The sequence below is a fragment of the Lampetra fluviatilis genome, chromosome 58, assembly GCF_964198595.1.
Source record: "Lampetra fluviatilis chromosome 58, kcLamFluv1.1, whole genome shotgun sequence".
Taxonomy (NCBI): domain Eukaryota; kingdom Metazoa; phylum Chordata; class Hyperoartia; order Petromyzontiformes; family Petromyzontidae; genus Lampetra; species Lampetra fluviatilis.
Genome location: NC_136332.1, coordinates 1,492,476 through 1,513,426, shown reverse-complemented (window position 1 = coordinate 1,513,426; position 20,951 = coordinate 1,492,476). Strand labels below are relative to the sequence as shown.

Below are 20,951 nucleotides of genomic sequence, written 5' to 3'. Positions count from 1 at the left end.
TGGTCAGAGCACACCTCAAAGCATCTGCCATGAAGATAGGAGCGATACTGTTGCACAAACAAAAACAATAGCCAAAGTTCCCGGCGTGTAACACAGTACGTTGTTCGGCCGGAAACAGCACTCTGCTGCCATATGCTACAACACTCTCCACACCATTAACTACTTGAGACAGAACAGTACCAATTCCGGTGTTGTGCTAGCATCCGTATCAAGGACGAACGGCAAGGAAAAATCAGGGTATCGGAGGGGAGGGGCGTTCACAAAGCCATCACGGTGCAAAATAAATTAGGCCTACTCCTTCTCCCACCAATGTAACTTCTGACTCTTTGCCATTAGGGCGTGGAGAGGTTTGGCGATAGTGGCGAACCTGGCGACAAAACAGCGGTAATTGGATGCAAAACCAATTAAACTCCGCTCCTCCCCCCACCGACCTGGGGGTCGGTCAAGAATGCACACAAGCGGTGCTGTCCGGGTCCGTCGCTATCCCTGATTCACTGACTATGTGGCCAAGGTACTGAACAGATTTTTGGAGCAGGTGACACTTCTGGTGTTTAAATTTGAGGTTCACTGCACGCATCTTAATAAAAACAGCACTTAACTGTTCCAGATGTTATTTAAACATACCACTAAAAACTATAATATCATCCAAATATATCAGGCACGAGTCCCACTGGAGGCCAGCCAGAACCAGTTCCATAAATCGCTGGAACATAGCCGGAGTGGAGTGAAGACCCATCGGAAGCGGATTTAATTCAAACCAGCCTTGTGGTATACGAAAAGCTTTCTTAGGCTTACATGATTCATCTCGGGGCAACTGCCAAAATCCAGATAAGTGGTAAAGAGTTTAAAAATAATGGACTCCTGCTAGAGCATCCAGGGAATCGTCCATTCGAAGAAGAGGATACGTGTCAGCCATAGAGATCTTATTAAGCTTATGGAAGTCAACACAGAAGCGCAAACTACCATCCTGCTTTTTAACAAGAATAATCGGGGCTCCCCACGGTCTGGTAGATGGTGAGATAATATTGGCGGCTAACATTTCATCAACCACCAGCCGTACGTGTTATTTTTATATTGGGCTCAGCCGGTAGGGGTTCTGCCAGATGGGAGCGGCATCGCCCGTGTCGATGTGGTGACTCAAAAGAGTAGTTCGGCCAATGTCAAATTTGCCCTTGCTAAACACATTGGATAATTTGTGCAAAAGCGCTCTCAACTCCCTCCTCTGGGACTCGGACAATTCAGAATTCTCAGAACAAAGCGTATCCATCCAATCTTCATCGGAAACCTGTTACGGGTTCATATTTGATGCGACCCCCACACCGCCAACGATGTTTCCCTCGCGAAGTGCGGGCGACGTTTGGGCTAGCACGGTGTCCTCCTGAATGACAGATGTGTCCAACCCAGCATTCATGACCTAAATGAACAGTTCCTAGTCATTGAATACCAGAGTCTGGACTCCACCAACGTCAACCCACGAATGGCTTTGTTTGAGGGTCCTAGGAGGATTCCTCCCGCAGTCGCCTCCTGGTCAAGCGGCTTCTGCAATCGTAAAGGAACCAACATTTGCGTGCCTGGGGGAATCTTTACAGTCCTACTCGCAAGCGCTTGCACAGTAGCGTTGGCCATGCGCAATCGATGGGAGAAGGCAAAAAAGCCATGCGATGGCCCAATGGTAACTCGAAGCACCATTGATCAATCAAAATTTTCAGGGGCATCTCCCCCAGGAAGTCAGTCCTGAGCAAGCAAGGAACAGCAAGGGATGTTGATACAAGAACTGGTCCCATCAATTTGATATCTCCAATACACACCTCTGTTGTTATTTTCCCAATGATGCCCAATGTGCTGCCGTTTGCAGCAAAGCACAGAACCCCGACGGAACATAGGGTACGGCATTTAGGGGGCAGAATGTAAAAAGTCAACTCGGAAATGAAAGTTTCGGACACACCAGTATCGACGAGCATTGATTTCAACCCCCTCTATCATTCCGATAACAGCGGATGAATCTGTGGCCACGGCACCCACCCTATGGGCCAACTCCGACCACTCACCCGGTCAGAGCGGCCAGTCAGCCCGAGCAAAATCCGTACCCTCATGACCCGACACACGACGCGATGAATGAGGTGGATTCAGGTGTCGAGTGTGTGATGTGCCGCAACTCACCTTTGGATATAGTGGAGTGGAGACCGGTCGGGCGGATTACAACGGTGGTCCGGGGAGGCGTCGTTGTGGCACGCGGCAACCCGACGAGATGTGTCCCGGCAGGCCGCAGTTGTAGCACACGACGAGCCTGCTCCCAGGACGAGAGGTCTTTCGCCGTCGAAATTGTTCATCCCGTCGCACCATGCCATCCCCCCACCAGCCTCCGCTTTGGGCCGAATTACAGGCTTGAACGGGCTACACATCTTCGGGTGTATCACACATCTCACGAGGCGGGTACACGCCGCCAACCCCTTGTGTCGTTGCAAAAGCAGGTGCGCCTGGATTCATCTTGCAACCTTGAGAGAAGACAATCGTCTTCGTCGACAGCCGGCAGAACGATGTTGAGGTCACCATTGGAACCTCATTTGCCAGTAAAAAATATTATAATTGTTTTTTTACCCTTCTATCTGGCAACAAAACTGACACATTTTTTTACAAGGAGTCTTGTTTACATAGACCACAATACCTGCAGTCATAATGCAAACAAAAAACATAACTCTGATAATGTATGCACTGTCCTTGAAGTTGATTGGTCCACACCCGAGACAGCTTTCCTTAGAGCCTAGTCTCACATGGGTTGGACCAGATGACGCCAAAAGGCGCACAACTCAAAGACAATGCACCATCAGAGTATGAGAGCTCGGGGTAAGCATTTACGCCATTGGAACCTCATTTGCCAGTAAAAAATATGATAATTGTTTTTTTACCCTTCTATCTGGCAACAAAACTGACACCTTTTTTACCAGGAGTCATGTTTGCATAGACCACAATACCTGCAGTCATAATGCAAACAAAAAACATAACTCTAATGTATGCACTGTCCTTGAAGTTGATTGGTCCACACCCGCCAGCATCAATAATCTTTCAAGGACCAGTGGGTCGACTCCGTCATGGTCCATCTTCAGAAAGGCAGCCTTCGCTAGCACCAGTAGTACACTGCGGAAGGCGGGGGGCGTCTCGACCTTCCCCCTCGTTCGCGCAGCGAACTTATCATGAATATTCGACAGCGGTTTGTAGATTGCCACCATCTGTGCAAAGGCTTGTTGGAGCGTGGCCCTCTCCGACGGCGGGATAGTGCAAAATGCCGCCAAGGCATCATCGTCAAGCACAGCAGGCAGCGCTCTCAGCGCCTCCACCTCTGTCCATCCAGCTAGGTCGCGGTTCATCTGGAACCGGCGCTTGAAGGCGACAGAGTCGCCTCCCGCGGCAGAAAATTATTGAACAAAAGGTAGACGTCGCCTAAGGGATGGAATCTCAACAGGCAAATTTGGCGCAGTCTTAGATTTGGCGTGCTCTTCGCCCCTCTCCCCAAACAAAATGGCGGCCGCGTCTGCTGCCTGCGCAACGGAGCTTTACAGGTGGTGGGAAACAACGATGGGATGGTCAACGCTGCGCAGCTCCGGTGCTCTATCCTCCACCTCTGCCTCTTCGCGGTCGAGCTCCGTGACTATCGCAGCCACGGCCTCAAGGATTTCCACGAGGTAGGTGCGGAACGTGTGGCGCTCTTTCCTCGACGGCGGTGAGCTGTCGCTGAGATGGTCGTCGCGATGCTCTGCCAGCGGCGCCTCACTCCCTTTCTCCAGGGTCGCCATCCCCAGTGCTGTCTGAGGAATAACGCCTTTGTCGTCCTCATTGTCCGACAACGTCCTGGTACGTAGTCTGCTTCACGTAAGCATAACCTTTTCGGCCAATCTTACTGACAAAATAACGTTTGGCCACTTTTGACACGAGTTGTAATGTGTTCAACCGAGTCGCAGACATAGACTTGGAGGCAACACATTTATTCAGTTCCAACACACGGGGTAACTTCCCCTTAACAGAATAACAACCTATGGTGGTGACCACCAGGCTAACTACACTAGTTACAACGTAACTGCTGCTACGGAACGAGACCACCAGCTTTAAGCCCAGGGCCACGTGTTGGAGACTCGTAGAATGGAGAACGTCTGCGAAGGTTTCTTCCAGGATGAACAACAACCCCAGTCCCTCTCGGGACCCGACTTATAATCTCTGTGGAGTGGCCAGCTCCGCCCTTGGCCACGTCCACCTTCCAGAATCCTAGGGAAGGACCTGGGTCCCAATCACATGACCACCCCCAGCCCCCTCCTGGGGTCCCTTTGTAGACTTAACTGGTCACATGTCCTCCCGGCTCAACCAGAGTGCAATGGCCTCGAGTAACCTCATCCTTCGGCCGGTACCAACACACCCTGTCCTGTAGGGTCGGCGCTGCACGCAAAGCGCGGTGCCATCTAGCGCTATTATTCAGCACTCACCAGGCCCCTCTAGGGCCAGTACTACACCCACACCCCTGTGGTATCCGCGATGTCACTACACCACATGCCGTGCCTCTCTAGGGTGGGCACTGCACGCAACATGTTGACATCCAGCGATGTCACTACATCTGTGGAAGAAAGTGGGCGTGGCATTGCCCATAGAGGCATGTCTTTCCAATATATAGTCTTGTGGAAAATGAATCGTGGTGTCTATTGCATCGATTCTGCTCAGAGTCGATCCGCCAGCCACATTAGCGTATCGATTCATCATGGGTTAATCAATATATTGAATGGCGATCCACGGATTGAGTAATCCCATTGAATTGTACTATACAGCTTTCCGCGGAACGTGTGTTTACGGTAGGCGGTGGTTAATCTTATGCAAGGTCCGACCGAATGCACTGTGGAGTAAATCCACAATGCCATTATGAAAAGTTATTATTTGTTTTCATAAAATGCTGAAATAATTTATCTTGTATACGGAATCATTATTAAAGCCGTTACTGATACCCTAATGAAGCCCTCATATCGCTTATATGTAAAAGATAGCGGTCCGGATCGCATCTCAATTGGAGCGATGTAATAATGGCCTCCTACAGTGCTGGTTCATATAGCGCTCCGTTTGCGACCACCAACTAGCACGAATGGCTACGTACGGTGCGAAAGAGGTCCACACCTACCAAGAACGAAGCCTGAGGATTATAGGGGGGATGCCTGTAACTTACAATGCGCTGCGGGAATCTTCTATCATGGCTGATTTCGCATTATTTTGTGTATTACCTGATGTCTTATAATGATAATGTTCTTCTAAATCCTGCTCATAAGTGCAAGTTCCTTAGATAAAAAAAAATCGAGGCTCTTGACCAAATAATGTCTGGCTCACAATAGCCACTGGACATGATCATGGTGATGATGAAGAAGTTTGTGTTGTATGATGATGATAGGTGTGTAATGACCAAAAAATTACCCCAAGCCAATGTGCAGCCTACAGGCTATTCGAAGATAAACCAAGGTTTCCATTTGGTGGAAAGAGGCCTCTAGAGGGATCGGGAGGCAAGCTTTTGAAGTGATTGGAGGAATGGGTCTGAATGAGAATTGGTGGGAAACAATGTGGAACCCCGAGGCGACGATTGAGATCCGTTAGAGGGGAGGGACAGGGATTGGCTAAGGGAAATACAGTGAGGGAACATTCTAGGAAGGAAAGTGGAACGATATAAGATGGCAAAGCACAAGAGGGGGGGACGTTCGAGGGAAAGTACAGCTTCAAGATCAAGCACCACGCCCAGACCAAGATTGTGTTGCGTAAAAAAATAGTCGCTCCTAGTACTTCGTCGTCCGACTCATTACAGGTGTACACTGAACAAGAAAGACACTGACTGCCCAGCCACATTGCACATAGAAACATTGCAGACAGTTTTGCTTATATTCATCAGTGTTAATGAGCTGAAAATGTTACGTATAATAATGTTAGATAGAATAAGAATAATGCTGCTAAATATTGGTGTCACGTGTTTGTATTTAATGTTTTGTGTCTATCATATTGGAGGCATTTGTACAATCGTTTGACCAAGATGATGATCAAGGTGATGATGATGATCAAGCTTATAATGATTGTGATCCAGCTGATGTTGGTCACCTTAAGGGGGTCCTGTTTAGGTGTATCCATGTGCAGGTGGGTGTAGGATAGCGGCCAGGCATTGCGGAGCACGGCGGAGACGAGAGCCGAGGTCGCGGGCGCATCCTCCACGACCAGCCAGTGCAAGTTGGGCACCAGGGCCATGGTGTGCGAGAGGCGCGTGAGATCCGCTTTCTGTGTGTCGCGAGCATACGTGGGGGTCACGGCGAAGATAACGGGAAGAGCGGGGTCCCAGCGAGAAGTGCAGAGCCTCCTCCACCTAATCACCATCAGCACAAACATAATCACCACCATCACCACAATCACTACCATCACTGTAATCACCACCATCACCACAATCGCCACCACATGACCACCAATCCGATGAACAACAATCACCGTTCCCCACTAAGTGGTGGTGATGTCACCACGGCACTTTTGGCAGTCTCGGTTAGTCAACTTTCAGATGGTCAATGAAGCGGAATTTTATTCCATCAAATTTTCTCGAGTAATCATCAGAAACTATTTTTGATGGACATGTAAACGATGTGCACGGACTCACAGCCTCGTGTCTATAGTCCTGTATGCTATGTGGCTACCACATTGCTGGGAGGAGCTGGCAGGAAATTCCTCTGTCAGCTGCACCTACTTTCACGTAACCAAGCCCACTTGATCACGAGCCCAGTCTACACGGAGGGGTCTTGCTTTTCCTGACGTCGGCCCGACCTACTGCTTCATAAGCCCTACCGACGTCTCTTTCAACTTGGGAAGCCCCTGGAGCTTTGCACTTTTAAATCGAGATGGAAAATTAATTTCTGAAAAACTGCGTTTTCTGTTTAGTTTGTTGTCCATTCCCTGCACCTCCGAATAGCACGGTTGGTTGAGTACGGTGCAAAAGAATTTCAACATACATACAGACATGCATACAACTTCACAAACTTCTCGTGCAACACTACCCCTTGACGATCATCATGAGTTTAGGCATGACACCAGGTGATGTTCAAAACTCGCACAAAAAATATCGGTTTTTTTTTTTAGATAGTAATTCTGGCTACTGTGACAGACATTCTAAATAGGAGACTGCACTCGGCCAAAAAGCATACTCTCTTTGCATACATTATGACAGCATGATAATTTGTCAAATGCATTGCCCTTTGACAACCCTGACCCTTCCCTTTTGACCATGCAACTCATTTAATGGTTAATATCTATGGAACCAGTGCCAGTATAAAAACTGATGAAAAAATTGGAATAGCTTTGACCCTTTCTGGCAATGAAACAGGTGTTAAGATGTTCAAACACCAAATCGATAATGCTTTGCAAAAGGTATATATTTTCGTGGTTGAACATCTTAGCGCACCTGAATGGCTAATGACACCCGATTAAAAAAAATAAGTCCTACGTTTTTTTTCTGAGTACACCAAAATAAGTGCGTTTCTGCAGTGCACTAATTGGGGCCCTTTGCATCAATGACTCCCACATGCATTGACATGAGCTGTTATTTGATTCAGTGGAAACTGTGATACTGAACATGTTGTACCTTTTTTTGGAAGTGTCGATGCTATTCGTGTCGTCATCATCATGAAGGTCTGTGTCATTTAAACCATGTGGTGGGCTGCTTTTTATTCTCCGGGGAAACATCTCCTGCCTCCCGGAAAAATCTTCGTCACCAACTTCATACGTGCCGAGGTCATCGCGTAGCCGCGTATCACACTGGGGATTTCTCCCTTTGCCTGTGAACGCATTTACAGAACGCGGAGCTCAACTTTCAAAGCAGGTGGTTATTGTAGATTTTAGTTTTTTATCCCTCTGCCGTGTGCTCATTTTGACAAACAGGTCCCGCAGATATAATGTCAAGTCTCTAAAAGACAAATTGCCACGAGACTAGAGATGGCATCCAGCACCCAGGCATGTTACAATGTGGTCATTATTTAGTCCCAGCAATAAATCATCGTTGCAAGTCTACTCTACCACGACCTCAGTCTGTTATGATAACTTTGAAAGATATCTAGACAAGCTGAAATTCAAAAGATCAACTTTTCTGTAACATAATTTCAGGCAAACGGGCGTATTGGCGGTACACTGGTGCAGCATAACACACACCGGGCCTCATAAACCAGATCCAAAATCTAAATTTGAAACGACATTCGTGTTCACTGCTTCGACATCACGATAACTGATTTTGTTGACGCACCAACACCACCCCGTAAGATTTTCTGACCGGGGTTGCAAATCGCAGGAAAATAAATTTAATTGCGAATTTTTTAAGCACAGTACTTGTTCATGTGTAGAGTAGTATGACGATGTGATGTCATGCGTGCTGTGAGGCGCGATGACGTCATGTCACGGGAGCTACTTATTGGGGACCCGGTGACGAAAGCGGGGTCGTTGTGGGAGCCCTGGTTTTGTTTTCTATCTCATATTCCAATTGTGTTATTGGTTTTATGTTATGAAGAATTATTTCAAAAATCTCACGGAGTATATAAAAAAAAATTAGGTGATCTTTTCATTATCATGGAGGAGGGAAGGGAGTCTCATGATCTTTAAGAGATTATGTCTGTCTCTGCTCCTTCTTTGTACTCTATGGCTGTGCCATAGCCATGTGTGTTTTATATGCACCATGCCTTAACTGTGATTTAAAATATGAACCGTGTTCAAACATGCCCACAAACTGAAGACGTGCTTGTAGGATGACTACTTCAACATATCCTTCGTGGGGAAAAAAATGTAGAAATGGACACTTAAATCATCTAAACCTGGACAACTCGGTCAATTTCTGTAGGGAAAATAGAATTTATCCGTGGCCATCTTAAACAAATGGCTGTCAACTTGGATTTTCAAGGGGCTAACGATATCTTGTCTGAAAAGACCCGCCATTGTGGACACATCTTGCATGTTTCCTGCTTGCATCACAATATATACACGAGTCCCGTGAAAATGTTTTTACTTCTCTGCTTCCCTATAAAATATGTTAGTGAGTGAAAAAAATGTCATTAGGCACAACAGAATGAACCCCTAAATAAGGGGCTCACATTTGCAGGTGTGATAGATTGTGTAGTCTGTGTCCTTCGAGCAAAGAATAATTATCAGCAGCGTCCAAAGGATGATGAACAGCAACGCGGCCAGGCCAATTTGAGCGTGTCTCAAGCCACACTGAGGCCACCATCGCATCAGCCTGGGTTTCTTGCCGCTTCCTGTGTCTCCCGGGAACGGTCTATGTTCACCAGAGGCCACCATTTAACGTGGTCCACTTCAAACAGTCGCCCGGGAAGAGATCTACAAGAGAGGAGCAAAAGAAGACAAATAGCAAGAGACAAGGGCTCCATAATTTTTCTTTAGTCAACATTTGCCCTTACATTATATAATTAAAGTGATGAATACATCTCAAGAAGTGTGGGAATAACCCTTCAATATTTAAAGCATTGTTTTCTCTCTCGTATTCCAATTGTGTTATTGGTTTTATGTTATTAAGAATTCTTTCAGAAATCTCACGGAGTATAAATAAATAATAATTTAGGTGATCTTTGTATGATTTCCAGAGAACAGGTCACAATTTTTTCAGATCCATTGTTAAAACCGCAGACTTGAAATTTCAGCCAAATTAAGTAAAATAAAAATAATACATAACAGTTTGCTCTCCTGTCATTGAGGATCAGGTTAAGTCCATGAACTGTTTGCATTTGAGGAAATGGTATCATAGGTGGCTACTTGGATTCAAACCCATTATCTCAACGATTCTGGCTGAGCACTCTGACCCCTGAGTGACCCGACCTGTTCTCGATCATTACTGTGCATTCAAACATTTTAAACAGCATTTTCACAAATGTTGCTACAAGCTTAGTTATTATTGTCGTGCAGCTTCCACAAACAAGAGTTACGCAGCAGATGAAAATATCCTGCCTCTTGACTGATTCGGAGTGAAATCTCTAATGCCAAATCAGAATTCGTCAAAAAGCACATTTTCCATGTATGGAAACGCGTCCACTCTCTTGACAACTGTCCCATCACCCATGCGGAGTTGAAGTGGTGAGTTTTTTAAAAAGCGATTACCAGGTCAGATCAGCAGCTTGCGTAATATGTTTGACCATATTGAGTCATCCTTTAACCTCATACCGGGCATCGATTAGCCTCCCATTGCATCTGTACCAGATTGAAATTTCCCTGGCACAGCCATGGAAAGCTTCTAAAACTACACGATCAAGCAATATGTTAAATTGTGTAAGGGCCAGAAGACATCCCTGTCACACCTCAAGGTGAATTCGAAATTGGTCTGACTACTTGTCAGGCAGCTTCAACTGGACATGCTCACCATTATACAGTTAATTAATGGTTGTGAACAGGGGGTATGGAACACTCCGTTTCTCTCTCTTTTGCCTCTCCCTCCTCGCAGAGTTTTCATAATCTATATATATAAAATCGCAAATCTGTCTGTCTGTCTGTGTGTCGCCGGACCATACGCAGTTTCATTGGACGAAATGTGAGGGATTTGCGAGACACGATTGGTCCGTTTGGTTTTCCTAGCGCTGCGATTGGCCCGTTCATCGCGGACCACGGCGGTTGCCCCTAGCAACGGGTAGCGACGCATTCGCTGCGGGGTGGACGCCATTTTTAATTCCCGTTAAAAATATGCGCACGCATTAACACGCGACTCTGAGGTAAATTCATCAAAGTTTCACGTCCTCTTCACTCCCCCCCCACCCCAATGTGTGCAATTACTATTATAGGGTCGGTAGATAATACAATTATAGCGATTAGACAGTATTATTGTAGCGCGGGGGGGGGGGGGGTAACGGCCCCAGTACCCAGCCTCAGCCGGGTGGGCAATCTAGGCGAGGCCGGAGGCTCTGCACGGTACTAGGCCTCGACACCCCACCCGTGTCAAGCGACAACTTTGTGGTATAAACTCGATATACCCAGCGTTGCCCGGGGGGAAAATACATTTAAAATTTTCTAAAAACTGTCAAACATTACATAACAATGAAAAAACAACTGTGTAATTACTTTTAAACCCGACGCGCCAAGAATCGATTCTTTAAATGTTGACTGTACAAATAGTCATTAAGCTGGGTTAGCGTACTGGCAGTCTATAATGTAGACTGTAGCCTGGTTATTAAGCTGGGTGGGTGTACTGGCAGTCTATAATGTAGACTGTAGCCTGGTTATTAAGTAAAGTGAGTGAATTTGTAACACGTAGGCGTTCTCGACCATTATTCATAAACAACGTTATTGGGTTTAGATCGCCTTATTTATTAATGTGTTGTAACCCTCCACCACCCGACACGGCCAATCAGTAAAAAAGTGTCACGTTGATAAAAGACTAATAGTTGGTAGTGAGGGGAACATTTTATTTTGCGTTAAAAATGCTACCACTATAGGCCGTAGATATTACTGCACAGCGGCCGAGGAGATCGTGGCTGGGGGGGGGGGTCAGGGGTAGCAGGCCATCTGTGTATATATGTAAGGTTATTAATAAATATATTTTTCACCCGGGCAACGCCGGGTACTTCTGCTAGTGGTTGTATATACGTAATCTTTATTGAATAAGACCTTGCTTCATGTACATTCAGGTTTATTCATTTTAAGCATTATATTACACTGGTACATGATTCACTGACACCGGTTCGTCTTTTGATGTAGATTTTGAAAATGTGCACGTGTGTTAAATTGTGATATCTCCTCCACACTACGCTTCCTTATCGCGCCTAAAATAATTAATCCATCCAGAACTCTCAGAGAGCACTGCAACCTATAGAGGATGGTCCGCGGAAGCATATACTCCTTCTGAAAATCCCTTCAAAAGGACGTATGGTCCAAACAGTATGGGACGTTACTATCGCACCGGAACTCTACATCTCCACTGCTGCCCTCACCTACGCTCCCTCAGACCCGCTCACCCATCTGTCCTGGGCGGGGGGATCAGCCAACACCCGCCCGGCGACGGCGTGAGGGTTGAGGTCCTGTTGACGGCTGGAGCGACAGCAGCGAGATGTCTTCACTCTTCGTCCCCGGCAACAACTCCCCCTCCGCTCATGCACACACCTTTATATCCCTCTGCTAATTATACAAGACCTCTCGTACGTCTCTTTAAGCTCTCGCATGGCCGCGCCTGTTGGCCCATTACTCAACCCTTATCTCCCATCTCCTTTGCAACACCTCCGGTCTCAACGAGCACAACCGGTCGACCCCGTTTGCACCTGCTTCGCCCCTTAACAACTGGCGGTTTGTGCATGCAAACCTCATGTTCACACGGGCACCTGTTTGTCCTCAATTGCCCTCGGTTAACTGTGCGCACCGCGTATTTCACTCCTCTACACTAAAATGATCGCCTATGCAACTTCCATAGCAAAGTGTAGATGGGAATTTTTTTCACTATCATAAATACACAAAACATTTCCGAGAAAGGGGAATTTTGTCCGCACGCAGTACATATTGGCACTGCAATATGTTCACTCAAAAATATGACATTTTGAACACTAAGAAGAAAAGTTACCAACATGAATGTGCATGTGGATATGGCAAGAAATGTCATTCCTGTCACATCACTTATGCCATCAACTCGCCATAAGCCTCACTACTAATTACCAAAGGACACTTGAAAGTGGTGTAAAAGTCACGGGACCTTTAATACACTGTCTCTGCTAACATAATAACCTTGTGGAGAGAGGTAGGGAAGACATACATGTGACACTTTATATTCTAGGTTGAGCAGATTCCCTGAAACGTGCGATTAACAATAAACCAATGCATAGCACCTACCCAATTATTATGGGATGAACGCTTGAGAAAACTATCCTAGAGATTGAGAAGGTGCTGGCCGTGATGATTGATGGATGAATGGGTGGGAGAACAGTGGCGGTCTTATAGACTAGAAATACAACTAAGCGACATGTCTTTGACCGTGTCCGTGAACATAAGGCAGATTTGAAACATGGTAGGACCAATACTTCTGCCATGGCTGATCATTATTTTAATGCAGCTGGCTTACACGAAATTGATTTATCTAAGATGATGGTACTTTGCAAGCCTACTGGCTATCAACAAATATTCGTTCATGAAGCCATCCATATATACGGACACAGAGACAATTTCAACCAAGAAGAAAATTATTGACTCAGCAATCATTGGAAATATGTCATCAACCACTTTGGGTCATGACTTGATTTGTGTTTTCTTGTCAACTTCCACTGTTAGCAGTGTGGATGTGTGGAGCGAGGTACAATGCTTTGATTGGTGTAGACCTACTGCCTGTGTCGGAGTTTTCTCCTACATTAACATTAGCTGCCCCACCCATCTCTAAACCTTTATAAACAGCTCTTTAATTGGTGTAGACCAACTGTCGGTGTCGGAGCTTTCTCCTACATTAACATTAGCTGCCCCGCCCATCTCTAAAAAATTTATACATAGCTTGCCCTCAGAGGCTAACCTCTCTGTTCCTGATGATGACCGCTTGTGTTGCGATCAAAACGTCATGATTTTTTATTCACTTTATTTTCATTATTTTATTGTTATTTTTTCTATCTACGTGATTTTACCGAAATAACCATAGACTATGAATTCCTGCGGTCACGAAAGTTCAAAGTCAAAAATAGAAATTCACGTGTTAGCCAGGACCGATCAACCTATTTTTCCTTTATGCGTGCTGACCGATGACACAACCCACCCTCCCGAAAGAGGATGCATCACGCTCGGCATTCCAGCCGCGATTGCCTTGGAAAATTTGTGTGGCGACTTCTTCCAAGTCTTCCAAGTGGTAACCCTGCAAAATAACCTCCGATGGGACGTCGGAGGCCCTGGGCCACGATATTGACACCACTCGGGTGGAATGGACCCTCTAGACCCACAGGTGAAAGCTCCCCTGGATATATACATTTTTCATACAGACCAAAGGGGATTTCGAGCCTACTCGTTCAGTTAGTTTTTTTATATATATATACTTCCCTTTAACCCAGAGCCCTTACGCAGAACATTGATTGATGATAACACCAAAACGTGTTTGGCCGTGAATATACGGCACCACCTTGGTTACAGTGGCTAAACTATGCTGCTTATTAGTTTAAATTCTGGTCAGTGCTGAGTTCATATGGAGAGATTGACTCGACGCAGTTCTGATGCCACTTGCCAATGGTATTAGCCACTCTGACCTGGAATCGAACTCATATAGATTTCTATGTAGGATTCTGTACTAACCGCTGCGCCACAGCTCCCTCAGTATACGCCCGCCTACACGTATACGTCCAGCAGAGCGATGTGGTGTGCTGTGCTAGATGGCTTGGATAATAATTGAAGCATAACTCACACACACTCACACACATAAGCACACATGCGCACACAAAAAACAAACATGTATTTTTTACGCTGAGTTTAACATGTTTAAATGTAATTAGTATGCTTTGTTTAATCGATTGAACAATCCGTTTTTTTATATATGTAATATTGTAAATTACGGCGGGAGACCACTTGACGGGTAGCACACTTTATTAACACTTGTCTTTGCCACAATAACACGTGTGGTCACTACAGCTCACGCTACACGTTCCACCCGGCTACACACACACGGGCATTCCAGCCCCGTAGCATCCAGGGGAACCTACAGACCCACCCCAGCTTGGGTATGGGTCACGACCACTGGGTCCCGCGGCCCGGCCCTCACACGGACGTCCGGCCCCGGGTCCCAAGGTCCCGCCTCTGTGCCATACAGGGTCCCGGTCCTTACAAGGACAGCGGGACTAGGTGTCTCAGGACCCTATCTCTTCCTCCTCCGTCTTCCGTCTTCACTGGTCACCCACTCCCCGAGCGCCCGCGCGCACTGCCTTTTATAGTCCTCCGCTCCCGAGAAGACGGAGCCTATGCGGACCGTGATGTGAGCACCCACCCTAGTCGACCAATCACCACGCGCTGCCACACGATCCCTTTTCCCAGCTTGTGTCAGCGCACACAACCAATCACCACGTGCTGCCACACGATCCCTACTGCCAGCGCGTATCACCCCTACATCACCCCCTCCCACATAGCTCGCAGCCGGCCCGGCTGCTAAAACAACAACAACAAAAAAACCCCCACTCCCCAAGTGTGCCCCGTAACACAACCACAACGCAACACAACAACACAACAACCTATGTACAAACCGACGAGCAACACAATAAAAGTTATTCCGAGAAAAACCGACGTGTCCAGTGTCTCCTTGACTACCGATCCCCCTTCCGCTCGCTCCTTGAACGGGATGATAGAGCGGTCGAACGGACGGGGAACGTAGTGACGAGACGATCCGGCCGCGTTGTCCCGCACCCCCACCTCATTTATTTGGTCAGGAAAAGTTGCGCGACCTAGCGCGAGTCCGCCTGGCCGGTCCGTCGTACGGGACAGGACGCTGTCGACCGTCCGGTGGCTCCGGCAGCCCAGGAAGGCACGGTTCGGGCCTGGAAGAACCGGCCTTGCCGCGGGGATCCGGTCGCCGGTGGTCGGCAGCCGTCAGTTCCGAGACACCTGGGAAAGGATCAGGCGAAAACATGTGAGGATCAGGCGGAGACATTTCCCTCCCCGGGTCGTCGGTCACATCACATGCTCGGTCCTCACGACATAAAGGAAGGCCATGTGGTGGCGAGAACGGTTTCAGCCGGGAGGGGTGAACGTACCAACGGCGCTTTCCCCATTTTATCTGAACACACTGGGGGCGTGCAACTCGCACGACCTCCACGGGTCCCCGCCATGGCCTCAATAATTTAGGCGACGTAGCCAAAGGTGCATGAGGGCAGTGCAGCCAGGCCCTATCGCCCGGTTTCCAATCGTGCACGGACACCTTCCGTGCACGCAAGTGCTCGTTGGCGATTTGGCGAGACCTCGAATGAAGCCGTGCGGCCTCCCGTGCCTCGGCCAGTTTTGCAATGTTAAATTTAATATGATCGGCCAATTTGGAATTAGGTCGTGGCACGGAAAGTCCCAGCTGAGTCTCCATGGGCGGATCGACCTCCCGACCGTACATCAGATAAAATGGGGAAAATCCCGTAGCTGCATGGGGGGCCATTCTATACGCGGCGAGGACCCCCGGGACCTGCAAGTCCCAGTCAACCTGTGCCTCCCACACCTGCTGGCACAACATGGAAGTTAAAGTCCTGTGGAGTCGCTCCACCATCCCGTCAGTCTGTGGGTGGTACGGGGAGGTACGCACCTTTTTAGTACCCAAAAGGTCGCACACCTCCTGCAGCAATTTACTCGAAAAATTCTTTCCCTGGTCGGTCAGCAAGCGTTCGGGAGCCCCCTTGTCCAAGACGTAGCCCTGGACAAAGGCCACGCCATAGGCCATCGGGTAAAGTATTCCACACCAACCAACAGGTACTTGTTACCCCTAGGCGTGACAGGAAAAGGCCCCAAAATATCCAGCGCAACGAGCTCGTTAGTGCGCGAGACCTGAATGGACTGCAGCGGTGGATTTGGCGCAACGGGCGGTGGTTTCCGTTTGGCGCAATCCACACACCCCTTCAGTATATTGACCACATCGCTCCCCATCCCCGGCCAATAATAGTCACGTTGGAGCAGAGCAAGCGTTTTGTTTACTCCCAGATGCAAGAGGCGTTCGTGTGCGGCCAGAACAACTTTTCCCCGCATAGCGGAAGGCATGACGAGTGCGTGCCGCCGGGACATATTGTCCCATCTCATTAGCAGGCCCTGCTTGAGCAGCCAGGAGCCAGCTCGCTTTTGACCTTCCTCGGGACCCCCTGCCCTGCGACGCAACGCGAGCAGGGAGCTGTCAGCCATCTGGAGTCGGCCCCACTCAATGAGAGACAGTGAGAGTAGCGAGTCCCCGCCCGCAGGAGTAGCGGGAACGTCAACCAACGGCGCATTCGTGGCCGCGACCAACTCACTCTCTGGTACAGCACCTGGCGGTTTACAGCGCGCCGACCCCATCAAGCACGCACATTCGGGCCGAGGCAACAACCGCGACAGGGCATCCGCGTTGGTGTGGCGCAACCCCTTACGGTAAGTGGTCGTAAATTGATAGTCCTGGAGGACCTCCAACCACTGTGATAATTGGCCCGAGGGTTGGGCGACCCTTAATGCATACTGAAGCGCCGCGTGGTCCGTCCGGACCGTAAAATGACGGCCATAGAGATAAGGTCTAAATTGCTGTATAAAAAAAACAATAGCTAGCAACTCGCGACGGGTGACGCAGTAGCGCTGTTCCGCAGGCGACAAAACCCTGCTACCATAGGCGACCACCCGTTCAACTCCCCCAACGACCTGTGAGAGCACCCCCCCAATGCCCGTGTTACTAGCATCAGTATCCAGCAAGAAGGGACTCGTAAAGTCAGGGTAACGTAAGGGCGGGGCACCCACCAAGGCGTCCCGGAGGGAGCAGAACGCGGCCTCCTCCTCTGGCCCCCATCGAAACCTGACTCCTTTGGCTGTTAGAGCGTGCAAGGGTTTGGCAATGGTGGCGAAATGCTCAACGAATCGGCGGTAGTAGGAAGCAAATCCAATGAAAGTGCGGACCTTAGAAACCGACGTGGGCGTTGGCCATGAACTGACACAGTTCGTCTTCGCGGGATCGGTGGAGATCCCTGAAGAATCGACAATGTGGCCCAAGTACCTTATGGATTTCCAAAGAAGGTGGCATTTAGCCGATTTAAACTTCAACTTAGCCGATCGCATCCGCAAGAACACCCCCCTTAATCGCTGGAGGTGTTCCTCAAAAGTTCTACTGAAAACAATGACATCGTCAAGGTAAATTAAGCAAGTAACCCATTGCAGACCCGACAAAACCAATTCCATAAGGCGCTGAAACGTCGCGGGAGCGGAATGGAGTCCCATGGGCAACCGATTAAACTGGAACAGGCCCCCTGGGGTCCGGAATGCTGTCTTAGGTTTAGACTCATCGTCGAGTGGCAGCTGCCAGAATCCGGACAGTAAGTCAAGTGTAGAAAAATACCGCGCCCCGGATAATGCGTCCAGGGACTTATCCATTCTGGGGAGCGGATACGCGTCCGCCACGGAGATCTTATTTAGGCGATGGAAATCTACACAAAAACGCAAGGACCCGTCTTGCTTCTTAACCAGAACGATAGGTGCTCCTCACGGACTGGATGAGGGTGAAATGATGTCGGCCGTCAGCATGTCATTGACGGCCGATTGAACGTGTTCCTTCTCGGCAGGACTCAGCCGGAAGGGATTCTGCCGGACTGGTGCCGCATCGCCTGTTTCAATGTGGTGGCGTAACAGGTCCGTGCAACCAATATCATATTTGTGCTTGCTGAACACATTGGAGAATTCGATCAGCAGAGCACGCAGCGCACCCAATTGCACCCTTGACAAATCACTGGAGTCCGCACACAGCGAATCGACCCATTCAAGGTCATCACCCGATTGAATTTTCTGCGCCGGGACGGGATCAACATGCACAATAAACCGCTCTTCCGCAGGGACCTGTGCCGCGTGAGCAAGCACGGTGCCCTGCGGAATAACGGCCGGCCGCGAACCAGCGTTTAAAACCATAACGAACGGGTCGCCGTCGGCCCGAACCAAGGTTTGAGCCACCGCCAAATCCAGACCCCCGACAGCTCTATTCGACGGACCCAAAAGCACGCCCTGTCCAACAGTCTCTCCACCCAACGGCTTCCGCAACCGGAGGGGTACCAACATCTGTGAACCTGGGGGCACGTGCACCGTATGGGTCGCTAGCGCTTGGATCGTTGCACAAGCCATCCGTATTTCAGTAGGGTTAGACAAAAAGGAAATACGGCGACCCGATGGCAGCTCAATACAACCTTGATCAACCAGAATTTTAATGGGCATCTTAGCCAAAAAGTCTGTACCCAACAGACAAGGAACCGCTAGGGAAGAGGAGACCAAAACAGGTCCCGCCAATTTAATATCCCCAATGCAAATGCTCGCCCGAATCTGACCGACAATGCCCAACGAGCCCCCATTTGCGGCGTAACATGGCACGTCCACTGGGAGCAGAGGTCGACATTGGATGGGGAGAATGTTATGAATGAGATCGGAAATAATAGTCGCCGACGCACCCGTGTCCACCAACACCCTTACCTCGATGCCGTCTATGAAACCCGTAACGACAGACGAGCCGGCCGACGCAGCCACTATTCTGTGGCCCAACTCAGACCATTTAATTTCCCCCGGTCCCCGTACGAACCCCCCTTTCCGAACCGAATCCCCGGCCCCCAATCGCACCTCCTCCGCCGCAAAGCGGCGGCCCATGTGTGTCGCGTATATAGGCCGAGCATGTGAAGTGCCGCGACTTGCCGGGGGTAGTTGGGATGACTTTGGGCCTTGGTCGTCGTCCAGCCGAGATCCCGTAGCCCGCTGACATGGAGCGCGGCACCCGGACGCCACGTGACCCCGAAGGCCGCAGTTGTAGCACGTGACGAGGGACGTCGGAGGTCTCGGTTGCTCCAGCTTGCGGGTCGATCGCAGAGGCGAACGACCCCCTGACCTCCAATCCCCCGGTCGTGCAGCAGTGAACGCCTCCTCCCGTGGGCGAATGACTTGGGGCTCCACGTCCACCGGTGCCGGAGCTGGAACCACGGCAGAAGCACAGACGACCACTTGTTTCCGCTTGAGGACCTCATGCGCCTGGATGCTCGTTGCAACACGCAAAGAACATATGTCCACTTCGTCGGCTGTGTTGATGGGGACCCCCAGGTCCTGCGCCAACTTCAGCAGTTGTTCCAAAACCATAGCGTCCTGCCCCTCCTCGTCCATACGAGGGAATGCGGCGTCGGCGAGAGCCAACAACGCCGTGTGGTAGGCGAGCGTGGTCTCCGTGTCTGCCTTCCGTCGCTCGTAAAATTGGTGGCGGCAGGCCGAAGGTGGTCCGTACACCTTGGCCATGAGGCCCAGCGCAGCCTTGAGCATGGAGCAGGCCGATCTCGGTGCGGACCTGAAGGCCGCGAGCGCGTTGTCGTCCAACATGGCAGGCAGTGCCCGCAGCGCCGTAGCGTCGGACCTGGCCGACATCTCTTGATGGGCGAGAAATCTTCGCTGAAATGCGCCCCAGTCCCCGCCTTCCGCCTTGAAGGCTGTCAACGCGGGAAGACGCTGCTGGAAAATATAGTCGTCCTCTGCCTCGTGACTCTCCCGCGCCGCACCGTCGACATGCGAAATGGCGGCTCCTATGGCGGGTTGCTGATGGCGGCCCGTAGCGCACGCTGATGACGTAAGCGGCAGGGATTGGAGGACCCCCGCCACGTGTTGCTCGCGATTCCCGCCAATAGATGGCCGCTCAGCAGAAATGGCGGGAATTTGAAAGTCATTTTGGCGGGAATCTGCAACGCGACCCCTTTCAATGTCCGTCGACGTTCTCGCTCCTCGAGACGTGGTGATCTCCGCTAGGATGGACGCCGCGGCGAGCAGCAGCTCTGCCAGGTGGGAGTGCGCGTCGCGGAGTCCGGCATCAGCCCCCAGCCGCTCGTTGGGCGTCCATGAGGGGTCCTGTGGCGCCGGCATCTCCTCCTCTTCTCCCCCTGATGCCTGCTGGCCCGAGTCGTCGTGGTTTTCCTCCCGGTCACGCTCGTGAGTCCGATGAGTCTTCCTGGTATCCATGGCTGGAAGACTGTTTCACTTCTGACGCCAGTTGTAATATTGTAAATTACGGCAGGAGACCACTTGACGGGTAGCACACTTTATTAACACTTGTCTTTGCCACAATAACACGTGTGGTCACTACAGCTCACGCTACACGTTCCACCCGGCTACACACACACGGGCATTCCAGCCCCGTAGCATCCAGGGGAACTTACAGACCCACCCCAGCTTGGGTATGGGTCACGACCACTGGGTCCCGCGGCCCGGCCCTCACACGGACGTCCGGCCCCGGGTCCCAAGGTCCCGCCTCTGAGCCACACAGGGTCCCG

At 49.7% G+C, this 20,951-nt stretch overlaps 1 protein-coding gene across 1 annotated transcript in view; it reads right to left on the bottom strand.

Annotated features, from left to right (window-relative positions):
• LOC144950502 (galactosylgalactosylxylosylprotein 3-beta-glucuronosyltransferase 1-like) overlaps window positions 1-20,640 on the bottom strand; it is a 36,165-nt gene extending 15,525 nt beyond the window's left edge. Inside the window, exons 1-5 of the mRNA XM_078880640.1 lie at window positions 20,414-20,640; window positions 19,832-19,978; window positions 19,532-19,671; window positions 9,312-9,363; window positions 6,109-6,367 (exon numbers count right to left, since the gene is read on the bottom strand). Coding sequence (XP_078736766.1) covers window positions 6,109-6,367; window positions 9,312-9,363; window positions 19,532-19,671; window positions 19,832-19,978; window positions 20,414-20,640 — 825 coding nt within the window. The remainder of the gene's footprint in view (window positions 1-6,108; window positions 6,368-9,311; window positions 9,364-19,531; window positions 19,672-19,831; window positions 19,979-20,413) is intronic.
• Between the last annotated feature and the right edge of the window lie 311 nt (window positions 20,641-20,951).